Genomic DNA, 21,900 nt, shown 5'->3' on the forward strand with positions numbered 1-21,900 from the left:
CTCCTCCTTCCCTTATTGCTAGACTTCATTCTCATCTGACCCCACCCCAGTTGAATGTTTCAGAAGTCATGGAAAAAGTGGGGTAATTATAGCTAAGTGGATAAGGTACCTTTACTTACTATCAATCAATCAATCAATCAATCGTATTTATTGAGCACTTACTGTGTACAGAGCACTGTAGTAAGCACTTGGGAAGTACTAGCCTTTCCCTTGTCGATCCTGGCCCCTTTCTCGGCAGAGACCATTTCGGTGCAGCTGTGCACAGGATGGAATGAACATTCATTCAGTCAGTCATTTATTGAGCGCTTACTGTGTGCAGAGCACTGTACTAAGCACTTGGGAAGTACAAGTCGGCAACATATAGAGACAGTCCCTACCCAGCGGCGGGCTCGCAGTCTAGAAGGGGGAGACAGACAACAAAAGAAAACATGTAGACGGGTGTCAGAATCGTCAGAATAAATAGAATTAACATTCCTCCTACAATGAATTCTTGAAAGTGAGATGGATGCAGGGAATGAATGAATCCAAAAATTGGAGCAAATGAGGAGGAAGTGAGCAAAGAAGGGAGGAATATAGAACTGTTTCCAGGGGCAGTCATTTTTGGGTGTTAGTCATTCTGTGTCTGTTAATGCAGTTGTTGAGGTTTCTGCCACCCAGGCCTTAAGTTGGGATCATTCTTTCCCACTGGCAGATGAATGGTGCTGGAAGCTTTTGTGTAATGAGATCTCAGAGGTGTGTTTGGTTTAGAGTTTAACAGGGAAGTGCCTTTTTGGAGATTAAAAACGCGGAGTTGCAGTTACTCTCCCAAACTGGTAGGAAGAAAGATTATGGTCTAAAGCCTATGGCTTTTATACCGCTCACCCCAGAATCTGATACTGCTTTCAGGTCCACAGAACAGACAGGATTACTGTTCTGTGTTACTTCTCTTTATATTTCCCAAGATAGCCCCAGCTTCGTGAAGTTTACCCGTTCTGAGATGCATCTTAAAATGTTTGTAAACTGCATGAATGTTTTGTTTTTCTCCCGAGATCTTAGTGTACTTGTCAATGGCTTCCTTTGTTTGAACAAATTGACTTGCTTTGTTTGAACAGATCCAAATTAAATCTTTCACCAGACTCTTTTTGTGCTCTGCTATTGCAACTGACTGGCACCACATGAACCTCTGTTTTTCTAGCATGACATATTTTTTTTCTCCCCAAAACGAATTCACGAATCCTTCCCTGTTCTAGTAAGCTAGTCCCACTGGACCAACTCCCAAATGGGCCCTTTAGTGTCATAGCAAGTATCATCCGATTTCCTCATTAATGAGGAAATCCATGGAAGTGACTGCCTGGGAAATGTAATTAATCCGCCACTATTTACAGTCAAAGAGGCCTTCGGAGTTGGCCAGCCAAGAAGTCTGCAAGCAGAATCTGTCTGCAAGGGGGGGAAAAAAGGATAACTCTAAGAAGTCCATATATTACACTCATGCCCAAAAGTCATGTGGCAATTAGTAGTCACTCGGGAATCTCACTCGGGATGCTCTCTTGTCTTTTTAGAATGAATTCTGCATTTAAATGTTCAGCACGGCATACACAACGGTACTTTTAAAATCTGTTTTGTCTCCGCAGTGCCCTTAAAGATAGCCGTTTTCCCCCGATGACAAGGGACGAACTGCCACGGCTTTTTTGCTCAGTGTCTCTGCTCACTAACTTCGAAGATGTCTGCGATTACTTGGATTGGGAGGTAAGGCCTCAAAAAAACTTTTCACTTAGAAAAGGGTGGAACCAGAGAGAACCTTGGCCAGAAGATACCATCTTTCAGCTACTGCTTGATTACTTTGATGGTTAAAAGTCCAAGGCCTCGTTTTAATTGGTAGCCTCTACCTTCTCTCCCGCCAGACTTTACCCCACTCCTAAACCATGATGTTATTTCTCAGCATTTTCCTGTGGCTTCCTGCTGACAAGCGTTGGGGTGAGCATGAGGGTGGGGAAGAAAGGAGTCTGTCGGGGAATAGGAATGAGAGGCTCGGATTCCCCAGCAGCTGAATAATTAGCCTTAAGACGATCGAGTGCTGCCGGGACAGGGCTACGTTGGTGATTTCCAAATCATCCGTTGAAGCGAGGTAGTCGTTTAGCAGGGTCAAATTTGCCAAGAAAGGTCAGTCGCAATGTGCTCAACTGATTGGCTCGATTCTAGACTGGTCTTCCGTTCTCGGGACAAGGCCTTTTCTGGGGATTTGGACTGTTCCCCATCGTTTCAGGGGGCCCTCGACCTCTAAAACTGAGCGCCGTTGGCTTTACTGCGGGAGCTGCCGTCAAGACGGTCCCCGAACCCAAGTTGGCCCTGTCTCTTAACTCCTCGTGACCCATTGGTGATGCACTGTTAAAGCTCATTTGAAAAACTCTAATGCAGAGGATCAGTCCCAGGCCAAAAGATTCAAGAACCTTTTCCAACACGCAGCTGATTTGATCTAATGGGAGGCACGATGGGTGTATGTCTTCCCCTCTTTAAGAACACACAGTGTGACAGATTTCCTTCAGAATTCAAGTATCTCTCACTCGGATAGTTAGCACGTTTTAAGAGCGATCAGAACTCCGACCCCAGGGCTATCCTTAGTGTGTTTTTTGCTGTATCGTTTCTCCTTTTTCGGGGCCGTGAGACTTGGGCCTCCTAGTCTCTGGGAGGGAAACGTTCCTCCTCCCCAATTCCTTCATTAGCAGTATTTGAATCTCCAGAGGTTCCCCTCCTGCCACCTGCCCTTGGACTCTCTGGAATTGATCGCATTGCTGTCATTGGGGCCCCATAGTACTCTTCTTCTTCCGGGCACCCTACGATTAGAGGTATTTTCGGTGAGGCCACTTGACGGGGTGAAGCGGCCTGATGGGACCAGTTGTTCATCACCGGGACAGAATGTAGGCCACCCTGAGTCATCTGGGGTTCCGTCTCCACCTGGCAACTGAAGGTGTTTGGAGGAAGAGTGTGATAATTCACCTTTAACATCCCTAACCTTTTCCCTCTAATAGTCACACCCTAGCATTTTCCCTCACTCCTCTCCCAAATCTTTTTAAAAGCCACCTCGAATCTCCCCCTCCCCATGAATTTATCCCGACACTTCTTGAACCTTTTGGCCTTTTCCACCTGCCAACTCCCTGTGGAAATGAATCCCATGACTGTGACTTTCGGGGCAGTGGGGAATACTTTTTTTTTGTTTCCTCCTCCCTGACTTCAGGGTCCCTCCAAGTCCTGGGGGACACCAGTTCCTCGTTCGTCCTGTTCCATATCCTTGAGGATTTTGAAACTTTTGTTGATGGCATCTGTCCTCTTTCATCTTTGCAGACCAGAGAACCCTAGTCTATTCAGTCTATCTTCATGCCAGAGCTGATTCCTGGTTACCATCTTTGCCCTTTCTGCCAGCTCAGTTTTGTCTGGCACTGGGCTGACTGTGGTTAGGGAGAAATTTCATGGTTTTGCCCAACATTGTGAAAAGTACACTCAAGGATATTTGTCACCAGGAGTTAATGATGAAAAAGTGCACTTGAAATGACAGCACTTGTGTGACCAGGCTCGGGGTGACCGACCATATGTGGCAAGGGGCAGCAACTGATAATTGTATTATCCAGCCTGTCAGTTTTGAGTCAGATTGCCACTTCTAGTGCAAGGCACGGAAATGCAAAAGATAATGGAAGTTTTCTAAATTATTTGACAGGTGCCACCTATTGGGTGGAATTTCCTATTAAGCAAAAGAGCTACAACTTTGTTTCCAAGAGTGGGCCAGCACACTTCTGTTATAAACACTTATTTTTCCTGGCTTAATGAAGTACCTGAAGGTAACTCGTTCGCATGTCTCTCGATTTAAGAGTAAATTTGCTATCAGAAAAGCCACTTCATTATTTTAAGCCATTTCCGAAGTACTTTTCAGGAATCTGTAAAAATAGAGAGCCCGGTTCCAGTGCCTTTCCTTTATCGTTAGGGGGTCTGCCATCCGTATTTTGGTCACGGGTCCAGAAATTTTATCAAGTGTTCGGAAATGTGGTTCGGACCTGACCCAAAGATCAGCTTTTTAGCTGTTCGTTTTCAAGTTGAGACAAATGAGCATCAATGCTGGGAGCAGAATTTGGGATTTAGGTGTCAGCCATTGGATTGTGGTGGAGCTCATTTGTCAATTTGCCGAGAGTAGTCAAAAGGTTTCCCAACTACAGATCCAGGCAGCTTGCAGTGATGATATTTGAAGACCTGACTAAGGAGTGTGTTCTGGGCTCTGAAGAGGGCAAGTCTCGTTTCTAGGTTTCTTTCCAGCTGAAGAGAGATTTTTCAGCGGTGACATCCCCTCAGTGGAGAGTAAACTCTTGGCTGAGCTTCATCAGGAAGGACATAGAAAGCAGAGATCTGTGTCATGTGAAAGCATGAATTCACCCATGCCTGTCATCCAAAGGGCAATTCCGTCACTAGATCCCTGACGGCCAGAGTAGGGACGGAGAGAGAAGCTGTATCGAAAGAGGCAGCCACAAGAATCAGAGGCCAGATCAGCTCCCTTATGGGGACAGCCGGCAAAGGTTAGAGAAGCCAAGGCAGAAAGAATTGTGATGATAGGTGAGGATGGGAAAAACACAGAAGCAGCATGGCTCAGTGGAAGGAGCCCGGGCTCTGGAGTCAGAGGTCATGGGTTCAAATCCTGGCTCCGCCATTTGTCACAACTTCTCTGTGCCTCAGTTACCTCACCTGTAATATGGGGATTAAGACTGAGCCCTCCCCCGTGGGACAACCTGATCACCTTGTAACCTCCCCAGCGCTTAGAACAGTGCTTTGCACATAGTGAGCGCTTAATAAATGCCATTAAGAAAAAAGGAAAGGTTTCTCACTCCACCCTGCGGCCTCCAGACTTGGTGGGGGGAACGATTGAGCAAAAAGGTGACAGGTTCTCCCCAACCCAAAGGAAGAATTTTTTTCACAAGTTTGAGAAGCACCAAATACCGTGAAGATGGGAAATGTCGGTCGAAGAGAGGTTTTTAGGAGGTATAGGTGGCGGAATGAGAGGGGAAAAGGCAGGGATGTTAGGAGGTTAGAGAAGGGTTTAGCTAGTCTTGAAAAGGTGATTCAAGAGAGAAGTTTGGGATTTTAGATGACACATCCCTTACCCAGCCTGTGGAGTCACTGGCAAACATACTGTTTCCCCAAGTAGCCTTACTTTTGCCTCCATCGGCAGTAGAATTCAGGGCTGAACGGACTATTGCTTGGCACAGCTTTATGGTCTTTTGGTCCCACGTGATTTGTTTTTCCAAATTGATGCTGTCTTTCCCTTTTAAAGGAACTTTATTTTTCTAACTTTGCTCAGATTAAATGTCCCAAAAGATCCCCACATAGGGAAGATACCATCTTTGCATTATGAAGCAGGTTCTGAGCCTTTGTATTTAGCCCTTCCCTCATTTAATTGACCGATTGCTCCTGGATTTACTACCTTGTCCCCTCTTAAAGATTCCCAGGTGGCTTTCACCACCATCAGGCTTTTCCTGGAAATCCATGAAAGGGTTTTCACGGTATTTTCCAGGGATCGGAGTTTCTGTCTTTAAGTTTCCACTGTGCATTCAAGAACTGACTCCTTGACATATACCCCTCTCCCCCCAACCGCAACCCTCATTGCGCTAAAAGGGAGGTTGCAGCAGTCTCCTTCAGGAACTCTAGGGCGGTCTGGAAGAATGGCCCTTTGCTTCCTGAAACTGTAGATAGGATACATTTACAATAACCACTGAATGTGTCAGAAGATTGGCGGGGAGGCAGGTCCAAAAGAGCAAATAAAACCACCAGTCCAACCATCTGTCTGCCCCGGGAGTGACAAGGCAGGCAGTACAAGGGTGACTCTGGCTACAGGGGTGTACCTTTGAATAACCCCAACTTCTCCCTCTCTAATAACCTCCAGGAGTGGGGAATTAGAATGGCATAAGCCTTTAAGTCTTTTTCAGCCCATTCTCGTCTCTTTCTCCAGCCGAGTCCCCTACTTCCTTCCACCGCAGGGGAGATTTTTTCAGCATCCCTCTCTACTGACATCACAGCCAGAGCCCTCCCCAGTACAGTTTGCCTGTTTGTCTTCACCCTCTTCCGTCAAAAAGTTCTCATTTGATCTTGGTTCCGAGAAAGCGTTATCTCAAGTCTCAGTAGAGGGCCTTCATCAGGGGGCATTTTCTTGAAGTCAATCTGGCAAAACATGCTGGGCTACAGGATTCTTCCCAGTGCAGACCCCCAGATTCGTGCTCGTATGTGAAATCCTTTAACTGAAAGGGGTATTCATTCATTCATTCATTCAATCAATCGTATTCATTGAGCGCTTACCCTGTGCAGAGCACTGTACTAAGCACTTGGGAAGTACAAGTCGGGTATTCCACCCCGGATCCCTGACAGGTCTTAATATTGAATCAGGTGTCTGAAACGTATCTCCAGGGAGACACCACCAAGGTAATTACATTTCAGGCACAGCTAGTCCGAACAAAACCAAGATAATGATTCTAAATTTCTGACTGAGCCCACTTAAATCTTACAGGCCAAAATGTGCTCAGCAGAGGAGAGCTTCTTAAATGACTCTGCAGGGCAAACCTAAATTGCTTCCTTTCTTTCCTTCCATCGTTCTTCCTTCCTCATTCCCTTGTCAAAACAATAGGGATAATTTGTAAGAACTCTGAATGTGTACCAGGTGTCTTATTCTGAAGCAGCTCATCCTATCTGATTTCAAATCGATTGAGTTTCCGCTCGAAACTAAAGAGCGTCAGGTTTTCAAAGAGAGATGCTCCCTAAGCTCTTGGGAAAATTTGTATCAAGTACTTTTTTTAGTCCCACTCTCTACTGTACAAAACAAGAGGACTAGAAATTGACTTGGATCCCAGCATTCCGTGAACATACTTGCCCTTCTCCCTTGCCTATTGGGAGAAGAGGAGAAAACTCCTCTTTCTTGGCTGTTCTCTGTTCAGGTATTGCCCGTGGTTTTTTTTTGCTTGTTTGATTGTTCTTTTAAGGTCAGGGATGAGGGATGGACAGATGAGTGGATGTTTCAGATATTGCCTAAAGTGGTCTTTCTTGCCTAGCCACCGTTTGTTTGACTAGTCCAGCAAAGAGGGTTGGTTAAAAGGAGAGACCATCAGATAGATTCCTGTTCAGTGAGTGGCCCATGTGAAATAAATTGGCAGTCCGGGGTTCTTGGCGAGCAGAGGTGAACGTCTTTGGCGCTAATTGGTCCTTCGGCCGAGAATCGGGCCATGGAGACTGAACTGCCCAGCAATCTCAGGGTGACCATGCAGAGGCAGAAGGGGGATTGGGTTTCCCTCACGACGGGGACATATTGACCGCCACCCTCAAATAGTAAGCACCAGAGGGAACTTCTGTGTCTCTTTTGTTCGGAGAGCAAAGAACAGTTTGTAAGTAGCTGTTTTCGGGGGTGGGTTTGTGGGAGGGGTGTCGTTTCCCTTACCTTTTATGAATTGTGGTTGTAGGTTTCATCTTAACCCCACAAACTTCCCCAGTTAGGCACTGGAAGGAAAGCCACCCTAGGTTCCTCTGGAGTAAAAGCAGAAAACAAACAGAACAGTCATTCTGCTTTGCCTTAAGTCTAAGCCTTAAATCTCTGATTTCTGAGACTGTAAGACTGAAAAAATGGCCTAAAGGGGCCTGCAGTCTGAAGGGGAAGGAGAGTAGAGAGTACCCATTTTACAGCTGAAGAAACGGAGGCCTAGAGAAGTGAAGTGACTTGCCCGAGGTGACAGCGCAGGCAAGTGGCCGAGCCCAGACTAGAACCCAGATCTCCTTACTCCCGGCCCGGGGCTGTAGCCACTAGGCCGAACACGTCATTTAAGATCAGAGATGCCTGTTTTTCCCCTCCAAATGTTATTCCGAAGCTGCTGAAAACCAGCGAGGCAGACTGAATTGAGTTCTGACTTCTCGTCTGCTCTTGGAATCAGAGCTTCTAAGCGGTCTATAGAAAATCAGAAAGTTAGGTAGCAGGAGGAGACAGGAACACAAGAGGTCTTGGGTGATCCACGAACCGAATTGTCGGCCTCGGGATGTTTTTTAAATTACCTTTTAAACTCTGGGAGTGAATTTTGATCGTTTTAAATAGTCAAGCATTGCGAAATGTTAATGATTTTAATCATTCCAAACATTGGAAAAACTGTAGATTATAAAATACTTTAAAAATCAGGTAGGCAATGTTTCAAAGTAACCCCGAACTTGTTTCTAGCCGAAATAGAACTCTAGAAATCATGCCTTCTAAACTTGATCTCAGCAAATGTAAATTCAGCCTCTCTGATTCCACATCATCTTATCTGGACGTCTTACCTTGGGTTTTCCTCAGATTGCATTCATTCATTCAATCAATCAGTCATATTTATTGACCACTTACTGTGTGCAGAGCGCTGGACGTTTTATTTATAGCTCTGCTCAGCTTTTGAACGAAAAAGAAACCTCTTATCTTTTGGCCAGCTCTCAGGGAAACTGTATTTAGAATTGTGTGGGTGCCTCGGTGTGCCTCATGGAAGTCCTTCTTAACAGTAATTATAATTACTGTATTTTTAAAGCGTTTACTCTGTGCACTGTACACTCTACACTGTACTAAGCACTGGGATGGATACAGGCAAATCAGGTTGGACACAGTCCCTGTCCCACATAGGGCTCACGTTCTTCATCCCCATTTTACAAGATGAGGTAATTGAGGCTCAGAGGAGCAGAGCGGCTTGTCCAAGGCTGCACAGCAGACAGGTGGCGGAGGCGGGATTAGAACCCGTGACGTTCTGACTCCGAGGCCCTTTCTTTATCCACTGTGCCATGCTGCTCCTCTTAATGGTTTTATTTTGAAGTTTGACATGTACCCTCATAAAATAGAAGTGAATCTGGGGGCAAACTGCTTATTCCACTTTGGATATGTGGCAGGGCCGTTCTTTTGTACATCTTCTCCTTTTCCAGCCGGGCCGTAGGAGCCCACGGTCCCCCCCGCCTCCTGCCTTTACCATGAAGTGAGATTCTGATTATTGCCTGGTTTCCTTCCTCCTCCTACCGATAAGGAGAATCATGTTACTTAACAGTTGCTAAAAGCCCAATCAGATTATGTTAAAGAACAGTCACTCCCCCGATTCCACTGGACCAAAAGTTGTTTAATATTGAATTAGGGATCCACCAGAAAAGTAAGCCGAGTTGATTCTGCAAACACTGGTCGGTGATTTAGGGTTTCTGCCCAACTGTAGTAGCTTTTATTTGGTATCGGAGGCACGCCGGGAAGACTTAAAGCCACGAACAAAGTCACGTTTGGGTAAGGAAGGTTTGAGGATGCGAAATTCCCGACCTTCTCAAAGCCCAGAGCCCGGGAAATGGTCCCTGCCCCTCCGCACGGACACAAGGCATAATAATAATAATAATAATAATAATGGCATTTGTTAAGCGCTTACTATGTGCAAAGCACTGTTCTAAGCGCTGGGGAGATACAAGGTGATCAGGTTGTCCCATGGGGGGCTCACAGTCTTAATCCCCATTTTACAGATGAGGGAACTGAGGCCCAGAGAAGTTAAGTGACTTGCCCAAAGTCACACAGCTGAAGGCATTGCACTGGGGCCAAATGGAATTGGGGAGTTTCAGGAGCCCTCCCGCGGTGAAATTCAATTTTGTCTCTCCCCCAACTCCAGACCCCCAGAAATGAAGTTGGGTCAGATTTTCCAGCCCAGGGCAAGTCTGAAGAAGGCCTTCCTGGAATAATAGGAACAATTCCAGACTGTGAGTCCGCTGTGGGCAGGGATTGTCTCTATTAGTTGCTGAACTGTACTGTCCCAAGCACTTTGTAGGGTGCTCTGCACACCGTAAGCACTCAGTAAATACGATTGAATGAATGAATGAATGATAATAATAATAGTGGTATTTGTTAAGCACTTACTATGTGCCAAGCACTGTATTAAGCGCTGGAGTGGAGGCTCACAGTCTAAGTAGGAGGGATTGACTCCCCATTTTTGAGGGGACTGAGCCACAGAGAAGTGAAGTGACTTGCCCGAGGTCCCACAGGAGATGTGGCCGGAGCTCTTTCCACCAGGCCGGGCTAGAGCAGTATCTAAAGCAAGCTGAAGCTTGGGCAAAACATCAGGAGATGAAGTCTCCTTTTAAGCAACTCCCATTACCAGTGAATGATCTGTAAACATAGGTTTTGTAGTCCTTAATTCTGAAGTAAACTTTGACCCTTTCTTAGCCCCAGAATTATGTAAGTAGTCCATGGGAGTGCGCAATCCAGCATTTATTTGATTTTCATGGGTAAATGGTAAACGCCAAAGTGGGTTATTTTTGTAAAATTGGCCGGACATTCGGCCCTAGTGACTTGAGGTGAATTTAGCGCCCTTTGCCCTAGACTGGCTGGTGGTACTTAGGGCTAGTTTGTAGCACTTTCCTGGGGGCTGTTTGTAGAAGCCTGTTTTTGGGATGTGTTTTAAGGCATTTAATGGCCCTTCTCGTCTGTCATGTGAGTGCATAGAGAAGCAGTGAGGCCCGGTTGGCCTGGGAGTCAGAGGACCTAGGTTCTAATCCTGGCTGTGCGACCTTGAGCAAGTCTCTTAATTTATCTGTGCCTGTTACCTCATCTAGAAAGTGAGGATTAAATCCTCCCTCCAGTTTAGACTGAGCCCCATGTGGGACCGGGACTGATTCCCTCATATTTACCCCAGGGCTTAGGACAGTGGGTAGCACGTAGTAAATGCTTAAATACCATTTTTTTAAAAAGCGGCCTCTAGTCCCTGGGGGCTGATGGTGTCCGCTGTGGACTGTATCTTTTAATGCCTCGTACTTTAAAGCTCTTTCCAGTAAAGACGAGTAAATCAGGGACTGTCTCTTATTTAAATAATTTGAAAGAGTTTGGGTCCTGGGAGTCAAATAATAATAATTATGGTACTTGTGTCCAGTGCTTACTATGTGCCAAGCACTGTTGTAAGCACTAGGGAAGATACAAGTTAACCAGGTTGGACACAGTCCCTGTCCCACATTGGGCTCACAGTGTTAATCCCCGTTTTTTGTTTTTTTTTTACAGATGAGGTAACTGGGGCCCAGACAATAATAGTAATGATGGCATTTATTAAGTGCTTACTATGTGCAAAGCACTATTCTAAGCGCTGGGGAGGTTACAAGGTGATCAGGTTGTCCCACGGGGGGGCTCACAGTCTTCATCCCCATTTTACAGATGAGGGAACTGAGGCCCAGACAAGTGAAGTGACTTGCCCAAGGTCCCAAAGACAAGGAGCAGAACCGGGATTAGAACCCATAACCTGCCTGCGAGGCCCCGGCTCTATCCATGCTGCTTCAGGGGCAGATGGCTCAGACGAGTGGCCATCATCATCATCATCAATCGTATTTATTGAGCGCTTACTGTGTGCAGGGCACTGTACTAAGCGCTTGGGAAGTACAGGTTGGTCCCGAGGGGTGGGGGAGTTTCTCCCGGGAGTCTCTGTTTTGAAGCCGGCGGCCGCCAATCCGATGTCCCCGTTGAAATGCGCAGTTGAGTGTTTTGGCCGGTTTTGAGTGGTCGGGTCCTGGACCTGCCCGAATCCCCCCCCTGCCCGGGGCCCGGATCTGGGAATGGCAGCGGGACTCCGGAGCCGGCAGACCAGCGGGCCGGGAGGGAAGAGATCCCTTCACCCGCCGGCCCGGCAGGGCACAGTCGGCATCCGGCCCATTTCAGTCTCCAAGGCCCCGTTCTGGTGTCGATGACCGATATCCAACTCAAAGCTCTGCGGGAAGGGGAAAAACCCCAAACTGTTCCCCCCCCCCCCCCCAAATGAGAGAAGCCGATTAAGCGCATACGCTGGGAGGTGACTGTTAAATTTTTTTTTTCTTTTCTTTGATAAAGACGGAATATACTAATGAAACTGCCAATTTCTTTCAGGTGGGTGTACATGGCATTAGAATAGAATTCATCAATGAAAAAGGATCAAAACGCACCGCCACCTACCTCCCGGAGGTTGCAAAGGAGCAAGGTCATTGTTGCACTTTATTTCATATGATCTGGTGAAGAATTTACACGTACATAGAAACCTAAAATGCAATATTTGACCTTGCGCTGATGTCAGATGACGGACCAGTATTCAATTGTAAGGATCGATTCTTATCTATCAAATACGCCCCGTTCCGTGTCTGTTAGAGGCAGATGTCCCGAAGGGGGCACGCACAGTGGCAATGGAAGAACAGGGCGGCCCTCCCTAGAGACGGGGCGAGCCGTCGCATCAACCCGAGGCGGCGTACCCTCCTCTGCAGTTGTTCCGTGGTGTGACCTAGCGGAAGCGACCCCCCCGATTTTCCGTAAATCTGCCGTTCCGACTGTTTTCTCTCCGAAATGGCCCCTGCTCTCGCCTACCCCTTTCGTTTAAAAAGAGTTGGCTTTCAACTTGGGGGGAGATCTCGCCAGGGTCATTCTACTCTTCTGTATCTCTCCATTCTTTCCGAGAAGCTTGGCTGTGGCGCGTAGAAAACCACCCAGGCCCGTCCGTGGCCCAGTCCCCCCCCCCGCCCCGAAAAAACGGCAAAAGGACCCAAACTCGGAGTCGTAATGCTCGCTAGCTTGTGGGGCGACACGGGTCACTCGGGCAACCTGCCGACGTTTGTCCTTTCTGGCCACGACAAAATTCCCATTTCGCATTCTTTAGCTCTGAGTTTTGTGAGTTAAAAGACTCTCTGCCATATATAAGCTATTCTGGTGTCCTCTGAACAAAGTGTGTGTGTGCGTGTGTGTAGGTGTGGGTCTAAATATGCTTCCACGTGTATATCTTATACCTGGGGTTTCAGGTAAAACAGCTGATTTATTTTTGTCTTAATATCGACTAAGAGTTTGTGTTTAAGAAAAGCGGCCTGAATGGCTATATCTTAAACCGTAAATGGCTCGAGCCTGCCGTACTTTGAAGGGCGTATATGCATTCGGGTGCTTGGGCCGTGTGGTCGAACCTAGTGGCGGCGATGGGTGACTTGTTTCCAGTAGCTTTGCGCCACCTGATCCCATCAGTCCCCTCCCTTCTAAAGGGGCTCGGGCACGGTACTGTTGAGTCCCCAGAAGTCACTCAGCGTACGCTGCCTTGTTCCTTTAAGGAAGAGGAAAATCTTTACTCTGCTGTATATCTGTGAGATGACGTGAATGGCTCCCGAAGGGACGGTGGGAAAGGCCCCGGAGGCTCTGTAACCCATGTCTTTGATGAGTGGACAAAAGACCCCATTAGTAATGGCATGGTGCCCTGTGCAGGGAATAGGGAGCCCTGCTCCTTCTTCCCTCTACCCACACGCGTGCACACAGACACACGCACACGCATGCATGCTTTCTTGAGCCACGATGGTATTTGGGCTTCCTCCCACCACTCGAGTTCTGCCTTCCAGGGGAGAGCGAATTTACCGGCAGAGCGGTTTCCTCCCGACTTTCCTCTTGCATTATTCGTCATCACAGAGAATACGGTTCAAGGTCTTGGGTTCAGATCTTTTTTCTCGGACGCAGCTCCGGGGCTACAAGCTGTCTATAAAAGGTCTTCCTTTTCCAGATCTGCCTCTGGGGGCTATCCTTCGGAGTTAACAGGGGGAAGGGTCACAGTACGGGGCTATGCTTGGAGCAGAACGTCGACTCGAGGTGTTTGCCCCTTCCTTGAAATGGGATGACGCCTTTTAAGCATTTTGGCCCAGACCCCTAAAATTGCGTAAGGCTACTAGGATGGCACTGGGTAGTCTTTAAAGCCAGGGAGCATTATTGTCTATATTGAGACCAAGCTTGTCCTTTTTCGCGCTCTGAGTGATATTTCATTTGGTTGGCTCTCGACAGGATGGGACCACATTCAGACCATCGATTCGTTATTGAGGAAAGGAGGATACAAGGCTCCAATTACTAATGAATTCAGGAAAACCATAAAACTGACCAGGTACATGGTGGTTGGGGGCGGGGGGGGGGGGGGGGGGAGGCTTGGCACGTGTGTGGGTGTGTGTCACAGCGTGCGTATGGAGTGGGGAATGGAGGGGTGTGTTGACTTTTGTTTCACTATGGTCTCCGAATACAAACCCACATTTCCCTCCTCGGTCCCTTTGGCGATCCCCGACTCCTCTTTCCAGATCCTAGCGGGCAGAGTTATCTGCCCACAGCGAGGTTGCATGCAGCGGCTTGCTCTAGGGCCTCAAGCTATTAGTTTGATGACGACCGCTTAATAATGCACGAAAAGTGCACCGTGCAAGGGAAGGAGACAACCGGGACTTGATTGTCCACTGACTTAACTGGCCACAGGGCTCTCTTGTCCAAACACTGGACCCAAAGAATAGTGGCAGTGCTAAATTGGATGGTGACAGGAATCATGCTTTCTCAAACTACCCCCCAAAGTGATGAACCAGACCTAGTTGCCAAGGACGGGCAGACCACCGGACCAAACTGGGTGGAAGAGGTTGGCGGGGATCCCCAAGGGGCATTATCTCTCTCTGGCCCAGCAGAAGGAGAGGGAGGGATAGGGAAATGGCAGTAATAATAATAACAACATAATAATGGTACTTAAGTGTTTCCTATGTGTCAAGCATTGTGAGCATTGGGGTAGATAGAAGTTAACCAAGTCGGACACAGTTCCCATCCCACATGGAGCTCTTGGTCTAAATAGGAAGGAGAAAGCGGCAGCCTCCTCCTCCTCCTCCTCCTCCTGGGCCAAGCAAGCTTCCAAAACCCGTTGGCCCTTTACCTGGCCTTCAGCATGTTGGCTAGGGAGTCACCGCCAGGCCGACAGAAATCCTACTATTTTTAAGAAAATCCCTGCATTCTCCGTGCCGCAGTTTAACCGTCGTCCCCCACCACGTACCTAGCAGTTTTAGTTGCCTGACGAACGACGGACTCGAACGGTCAGGACGGAGCTCGAGGAGGGCCCCCCTTAAGCGGCGGCCAGACGGGTGGATGGAATGAGTGGGACAGCCAAAGCGGGATCTTCCCGATTCACCGAGAAAGGATATTGCCTTTCTGGGCCTCTGATCAATGTGAAACGATCTCGTGTCTCTGGGCTGAGCAGGTGGACTGGGACGATCCTGTCGTGTGACTGGGGCCGGCCCCGGCCCGCCCGGAGTCGCGTTGGCTTTATCAGGTTGCGGATTTAGGTGGGATGGACAAGTGGCGTGGCTTACAGGATAGAGCCTGGGCGACAGAAAGTCATGGGTTCGAATACCGGCTCTGCCGCCTATCTGCTGTTGACCCGAGGCAAGTCACTTCACTTCGCTATGCCTCAGTTACCTCTGTAAAATGGGGATTGAGAGCCCACCGTTGGGTAGGGACCGTCTCATATGTTGCCAACTTGTACTTCCCAAGCACTTAGTGCTCTGCACACAGTAAGCGCTCAATAAATACGATTGATTGATTGAGACCGTGAGCCCTCGTGGGACAGGGACTGTGTCCAACTCCATTTGCTTGTAACCACCCCGGCGCTCAGTACAGTGCCTGGCATATAGCAAGCGCTTAACAAACACCACAGTCTCCGAGCGGCCGGGGATTTGGCTCACAGAGCAGCGTAGCGGGTCGGTGGGAGTCCCGGCCGTCAGACCGACCGGACCCGGCAGCCCGGGCTGGGCACCGACCCGTTAGGATTTGGGATTCTGCGGGGCCGGGGACTCCAGGCTCCAGCCCCTTGACGACGGTGGGGAGGGGGCCTCCTTCGGAAGACTCACTTGTTCGTTCGTTGAGCGCCCAGAGAAGGTGGGCGAGCTCGGCTCCGGCGGGGCTGTGGGGCCGGGTGACGGGCACCGCTTGGGCCAGCCCCGGTGCCCGCTCGGGATGCTCTCTCGCAGTGAAGGAGAAGCCCCAGTGAGGAACTTTGGTTTCCGTTTTCCCTTCCCGCTTCCCTCCGCCCCGCCGGCGAGCCTTTGAGGCCGTACCGCACGCACACCCCGCCCCCCCGGTTCAGAAGGCAAAGTTGGGCCCCCGGCCCCGTGCCCTCCATTGGACAGTGCTCAGAATCGCTCCCGTCTCGCAGGACGAGGTGGGACGGATGGGTTGAAATAGATCCGTTAGGAGAAGGTGCCATCAGAGGATGGGATGGGGTTTTGGAGAGGGCTCCCTGGAGGCGGCGGGCCTGGAGCCGGGCTGGCTCCCGCTCGGGTACCCCTTTTACAATCGGGCCGTCTTCTTCTCTCCGCTGCCTTCCTTGCAGGTACCGTAGCGAGAAGATGACCATGAGCTACGCCGAGTACCTGGCCCACCGTCAGCATCATCACTTTCAAAACGGCATCGGACACCCCCTCCCCCCGTACAACCATTATTCCTGACACCGAGCCGCATGACCAGCCCCCGGACCCCTCTGCAGACCTCTTCCCAGGAGACCCTGCCCCTTCGTGGTCTAGCTATCTCTATTACTGTACCATTTTATGATGATAGTTTCCGTTGCCACGGTGGAAGGGACTTCTCCTTTTAATTGGCGTAGCGCACCGTGGCAACGGAGATGAAAATTATGAAGATCCCATAATTCTTCAGGGTTTTTAGGTCCCTTGATTTTTTTTTTCCCCCCTTCCCACTTTTTTTTTTTTGCAGCATATATAATCACCCTCATTTTTCTTTTCTACGCTCTTATGTGATTTACTTCATTGTATCGATCAAGATTTTGCGGGACTGTGGATGGAAGGAAAAGTTTAAAAGTTTTTAAGGCTGGAATTAGGGATTGCGTTTTTCCGAAAGAGAGACAGGCGCTTGTTGAATTTGGGGGGCCAGGGAGTGTTAGGTATCCAAGTCAGGAAGTTAAACTGTGCCCTGAATTTTGTCTGGGATTGGGCTTCTCCACTACGACGTGTAGGGCTTCATCCCTCTGGTGAGAAGAAAAGAAAAAGTCCCGTAGCTGACCCGGCCAGGATCCAGAAATGGGAAGACCCCTGCCTGTCACGGAGTCGGTCAAGGATCGCGAGGAATCCGTTTGCCTTCCGGAGCGGCTGGCTGAACCGGAGACTTCCCTTCCCTAGTCCGTTCACAGACTTGATTTTCACATTAAGAAAACCGCAGGTAAAGGAAAACGACTCCCTCTCAGACACGTTTATAGGAATCATTTTGGAGAGCACTGACTACTAGGAAGAGAGCAGGGGTAGAATTTAGTGCCTTTGACTGGGAAAGGAGTGTGACTTAGGTGGAAACCTAGGGGAAAACAGGAAAAAGGGCCATTTGGAGAAACGTTTGGTAGCCACCTGTTGTTTCAGAAAGAGAAATGGTCATAGATGATACCGTTTCCTGACTCCTCTGAGGTTTCTCTTTAACTGAGCTGATGGTGTTTCTGTGCCCACAGCCAGAAAGAGACTGTTTTCTCTGTAGGTGTATCCTTTTCATTGAAGCGTGTAGATTTTAGGAAGCATCGGGTCATGATCGGCAGGGACAGAGTGTAGCTGCCATTGTAAGAAATAGTAATGATTGTCTGGTGAAACATAGGATCTGTGTTGCCAGGATTTCAGATGTTTCCGCCTGGTATGGGGGCAGGACTGGAGTTTTTATAAATACTTATGATATAGGTGGTTTGAATCCCTTTTTTTCTACACTACAGATAGTGGTAGAAAACTCGTTCACTGTGTGGCGAAGATTTTTATTTTTTCAGCTGTAATAACGGAGATGGGGAAATATTGAAGGTTTACGATGTTTTCGAGTAACCCTGATTAGGGGGAGGGTGGGGGGGGGGCCCGGGGCAGCTGAGCGAAAGCGAGACGAGTTGGGTCGGGCAGGAAACCGAAGGACCCGGTGACGAGGGGTGGCAGACCAACCAAATTTCTAGTCCGGGGAAACGACGGGTGCAGCTGAAGCTCAGATCGTTAATAAGCTACCCAGTTGCCGTGACGGGCGGCAGGCTGCTACTTCTCAGTTCTAAAATGGGCACCGATGTTTTCGACGGTAGCTGGTAGCCCGCCTATTTAGAGGGAAGCTAAACCTAGGGAGTCGTGGTGGGGGTCGTGGAAGGTTTTCGGTGTTCCTTCATCCACAGCACCCGCTGTCTGAACATTCGCTTTCAGTCGTGATGCCTTAATTAAACGAGCCGATAGCTCGGGGCCCATCCCATCCCACGCAGCGGGGCAGAGCTCTAGGCTTGGGCCTCGCCGAAAGCGGTTTGGACCACGGATTTGTCTTTCGGTGCGTGGTAAGCGGCGACCTGATGGGAGGGAAAAAAAAAATTTCTTGCCCTTATAGGGAAACTGAGCACAAAGCTGAATAATGTCTGCTGCTGCAAAAAAAAAAAAATCTCACTTGTCATAAAACCCATCATCTCGTTCCAGCATGCTCAGCCTACTGGCTGGGCTCATTTGTTAGAAGTTTTTTATGAAAAGATTTATTCTCTCTATATATACATATATATATATATATATATGTGCATCTATATGTGTGTATGTAGCTGCAGATATATATATATATATATATATCTATCTCTCTAAAGGTGCTAATCAACCTGGAGCAGGTCACGTGACTGGTCATGCGGACTCTAAAATCATGTCAGATTTTTTTTAAATCCTTGATATATGCAGATGTTCTATGGAATTTCTTACCGATGTTAATAATGATATACTGATGAAATAACCATCCTGCAGGCTTCAGAGGACGAGGTCAGCAATACCCCCCCCACCGTGGCGGGGCGGGGAGGGAGAAGGGTTATCTATTCCCTTTTGTACACAACAGAATGCACAATGCATCGTTGTCCCTTCTCCCTCTCCTCTCTCTCAGTAGCCGTTGACTACAAAACAGCCAAGAGACAGAACGGGTACGGTACCAACCCGCCGGCGTAGGGGAGGGCGGTGGCGGGCGGGCCCTCCAGACTTGCGCGATTTACCTGTACCGTTGATTAAAAGGCTGATACCGATGTGGCTGGAATCCACTTCTGTGGGACACGTCGAGAGGCGGCACGGGTTCGAAGTCAGACTGGCATCCTGAGAGCGGGGCGAGGGCGGGGGGGGGGGGTGGCCACCCCCGTACATCCACTGCGAGCTTTATCGGCGCGGCCCGAACCGGAAGGATGCTCGCCTGATCGCTTTAATCTAAACAGCTCCGAAGGAGATACTTGAACTCGGTTTGAGCAGCACAACGTTTACAGAGCCAGACCCTTGGGGGTGTTGAGGTGGATTTTTCTGTTTTCCTTACGAAAATGCAACTGGAAGGCGCGGCCCCCTCCCTCTCCCCCCCGCCCCACATGAACACCCGCGGGGGCCGGAATGTGCCACCCGGTCTCCAGAGCCGTTTCGGCGGGGTTGGGTGGGCGGCGGCCCCCCCAGACGGAAACGCTCCCCGTCCGAGCGTTTTCCTCGGGGGGGCTCCTCGCCCCGACCCACCCCCCCAGGGCCGTGGGATCGATACAACCGAGCGGCCCTCTCCTCCCCGGCGCTTCCCCTCCGGGCCCCCGTCCCCGAGACTGGACATTGGCCTCTTTCCCTTGTCTACAAACGTGCGGGTTTTTGACGTTATCTGGAGTAGATGACATCGCTCTCGTGTGTGTGTCAGATCAAACCAAAGACGCCTCCAGCCATGCCCAAATGCTGCTCCCATAAAGGCCCGCCTTCCGGCCCTTACAAAAACCTTGCAGGACTACATGTGTTAGTTAACTTGTTGATTTTTTGTACAGTTTCTAACTGGTTTTTTTTTTTTTTTTTGCTAGTGCTGTTAATTGAATTTAAATTGATTTGAGGAGTTGGAGCATATCCTCCGTTGAAATCAACTGGTGACTTTTCCTTTTATTTTTTTAAAACCGATGGAAGCCCGTCGTGTGCCTCTGAGATTTCAGGGTTTCCTTGTTACATTTATTCTTAAAACCAGCAATGATTCTTTATATACGAAGGTATGTTTTCCTCGTTTTTTTATTACTGTTTCAGAAAAGCAACGAAAGAAAAAAAAAAAACACAACCAAAAAAACAAAAACAAAAAAAAAAAAGCCAACAAAAAAAGAAAAACCTCTTACTTTACTCTGGACCCAGTGACTGCGCTGGTACATTAAACGCACTGAGAAAACAAAACTTTTATAACAACCTATATGACTGTTTTTGTATATCGAAGTTGATTCTTTTTGAACTATTTGGATCTAGTTTCTAAGTTATTTTAGTGTTTTATACGTTAAAAAAAAAAAAATCCTTGGAATTAGTCACCAGCAGAATGAGTTATATTGGTGATGCGGTGGAGATGATACCCAGCAGGAGCGAGGGCTACCTGGAGTAGCTCGGAGGCTCCTGTTTCCTTCTTTCTTAGTACCTTGATTACGATAATGACATCACAGATTACCCGAAACCCCCTCCGTTCCAAAACTAGATCTTCCCTCCTTTCGCACTGAATTGCTATTGGGGTGAAGAAACTGTTGAAATGGGCAGTTTATTACGATGAGTAGGGGCTTTAAAAAAAAAAAAAATTATGAGCAAAAGCCAAAAAATTAAGGGGGGGGGCGGGAGGGTGTTATCTGTGGGTCTGTGAGATATGGCTGTGGAAAGACATTGTAGTAGTTTTAACACTATTGTTATTACCTTTGAAATCATTTACCCAATAAAATATCACAAAGAGTCCTCAGTGATTGTTGGTGGTGTTTCTTTTGGGGAGCTTTGGGGGTGGTGGTGTTGCCAACGGTCAGATCAGTCGTGCCCCATGACGTGGCTGGATTCTCATCCTGTAAATTTATGGGCAATTGCTTCGGTTCCGTTCCAGAAATTTGGCCTTGGTCCTCCCACCCCAGGAAGTCTCTGCCTCCCATCTGGAGAAGGATGAGGGTAAGGTAAGGGTGTGGTGTTTTTTTCTTCTCCAAGAGGAATGGAAACTCAAATGCACCCCCGGCCCCACATTTCATATTGAAGAGACTGAGTATATTTTTTTTTAAAGTGACTCTCACTCACCTCTTCTTTTTTTCAGCGGAGCTGGGATTAAAACCCTCAACCACTGCTTCCTTAAACCCAGACTCAGCCCTAGGAGCCCCGCCGGGTTCTCCTCGCACCTCACTACACCGGTACCTTTATAACTCACAACCACCCGCTTGATTACTTGTGCCGCGAGAGCCCGGAAGGATCGTTCTGACATATGGGGAGGATGGTCATTTGGAAAGCTTACCCGCTCACTCCATAACGGGAAAGCTGTTTACCGAGTCATCCCCTTCCAGGACAAACAAAACAACCATTTTTTTTCTCCCATTTTTTAAGTTATCTAGTTCAGTCAGTCAAGGTGGGATTAGAACCCGCCACCTCTGCATCCTTAAACCCAGTGATCTCTCAGCAGCACCAAGGGTTGGGGGGCTACTAACACTGACTCAAGTATTTACCTCTCCAGGTGGACCATCGACCACGGACACCTGCTCACCGCACCAGGTAGAGATTATACCATTACGATGGGGTGAAAAATCCTTCAGCAGGGACACCGGTCATCATTATTCTGCACTTAGAAGAGGGAATTCCTGATGCAAGAGAAAAAAGTGAGGGCTGCCTTTTTTTCTTTAAAACTCACAGCTTTAATTGATAGCCAGAAATGACCTTGGGAAATGATCTGACTGCCCATGCCGCCATCCGCTGTGGTGTTCGGAGCAAGGAGAGGGTCAGCTCTCCTCTGTCCGCCACCGAATGGATGTGAAAGACGTGCACTGAGTAAATACCTCAATTGTTAATAATAATGATCTCGCCCCTGGTGAAGGTATTTCAAGTGCCTTCTGGTAGGTGTGGCAGGGACCATTTTAGGTCTGTGGACTTCCAATTGGGGGAGGGAGACCTGCTGCCACGGTAGGTCTGGTGCCTGCTTGGATGGCGCACAATTCAGGTGGCAGAATTTGGCACCTGTACTAAGTCGGGTGGGTCTCGGCCTGGAAAGGTAAGGCATCGTCTTAACTTCCATCCCGATCCCTCCGTGCCTCCACCCCACCCCAAGGCATCAGTCGCTCGGTAATCCTAAAGACGCTACGAGCCCGGCGACGCTGGCCCTCAGGGTGGGTCCGTGGGCTCGTAATGGGGTTTCAAGTTGTG

General features: G+C 48.5%; 1 protein-coding gene across 3 annotated transcripts in view; it reads left to right on the forward strand.

Annotated features, from left to right (window-relative positions):
* Positions 1-20,470, forward strand: part of AMMECR1 (AMMECR nuclear protein 1) — a 117,010-nt gene extending 96,540 nt beyond the window's left edge. For 2 of the 3 annotated variants that reach the window (XM_038747636.1, XM_038747637.1), the window contains 4 exons: positions 1,611-1,725; positions 11,867-11,957; positions 13,775-13,871; positions 16,119-17,595. In XM_038747636.1, coding sequence (XP_038603564.1) covers positions 1,611-1,725; positions 11,867-11,957; positions 13,775-13,871; positions 16,119-16,233 — 418 coding nt within the window. In that variant the 3' untranslated portion in view covers positions 16,234-17,595. Of the gene's footprint in view, positions 1-1,610; positions 1,726-11,866; positions 11,958-13,774; positions 13,872-16,118; positions 17,596-19,574 lie in introns of those variants that run through there. The other variant, XR_005451565.1, reaches the window with a different exon arrangement.
* The last annotated feature ends 1,430 nt before the right edge of the window (positions 20,471-21,900 follow it).

Source organism: Tachyglossus aculeatus, chromosome 6, assembly GCF_015852505.1.
Source record: "Tachyglossus aculeatus isolate mTacAcu1 chromosome 6, mTacAcu1.pri, whole genome shotgun sequence".
NCBI classification, from domain to species: domain Eukaryota; kingdom Metazoa; phylum Chordata; class Mammalia; order Monotremata; family Tachyglossidae; genus Tachyglossus; species Tachyglossus aculeatus.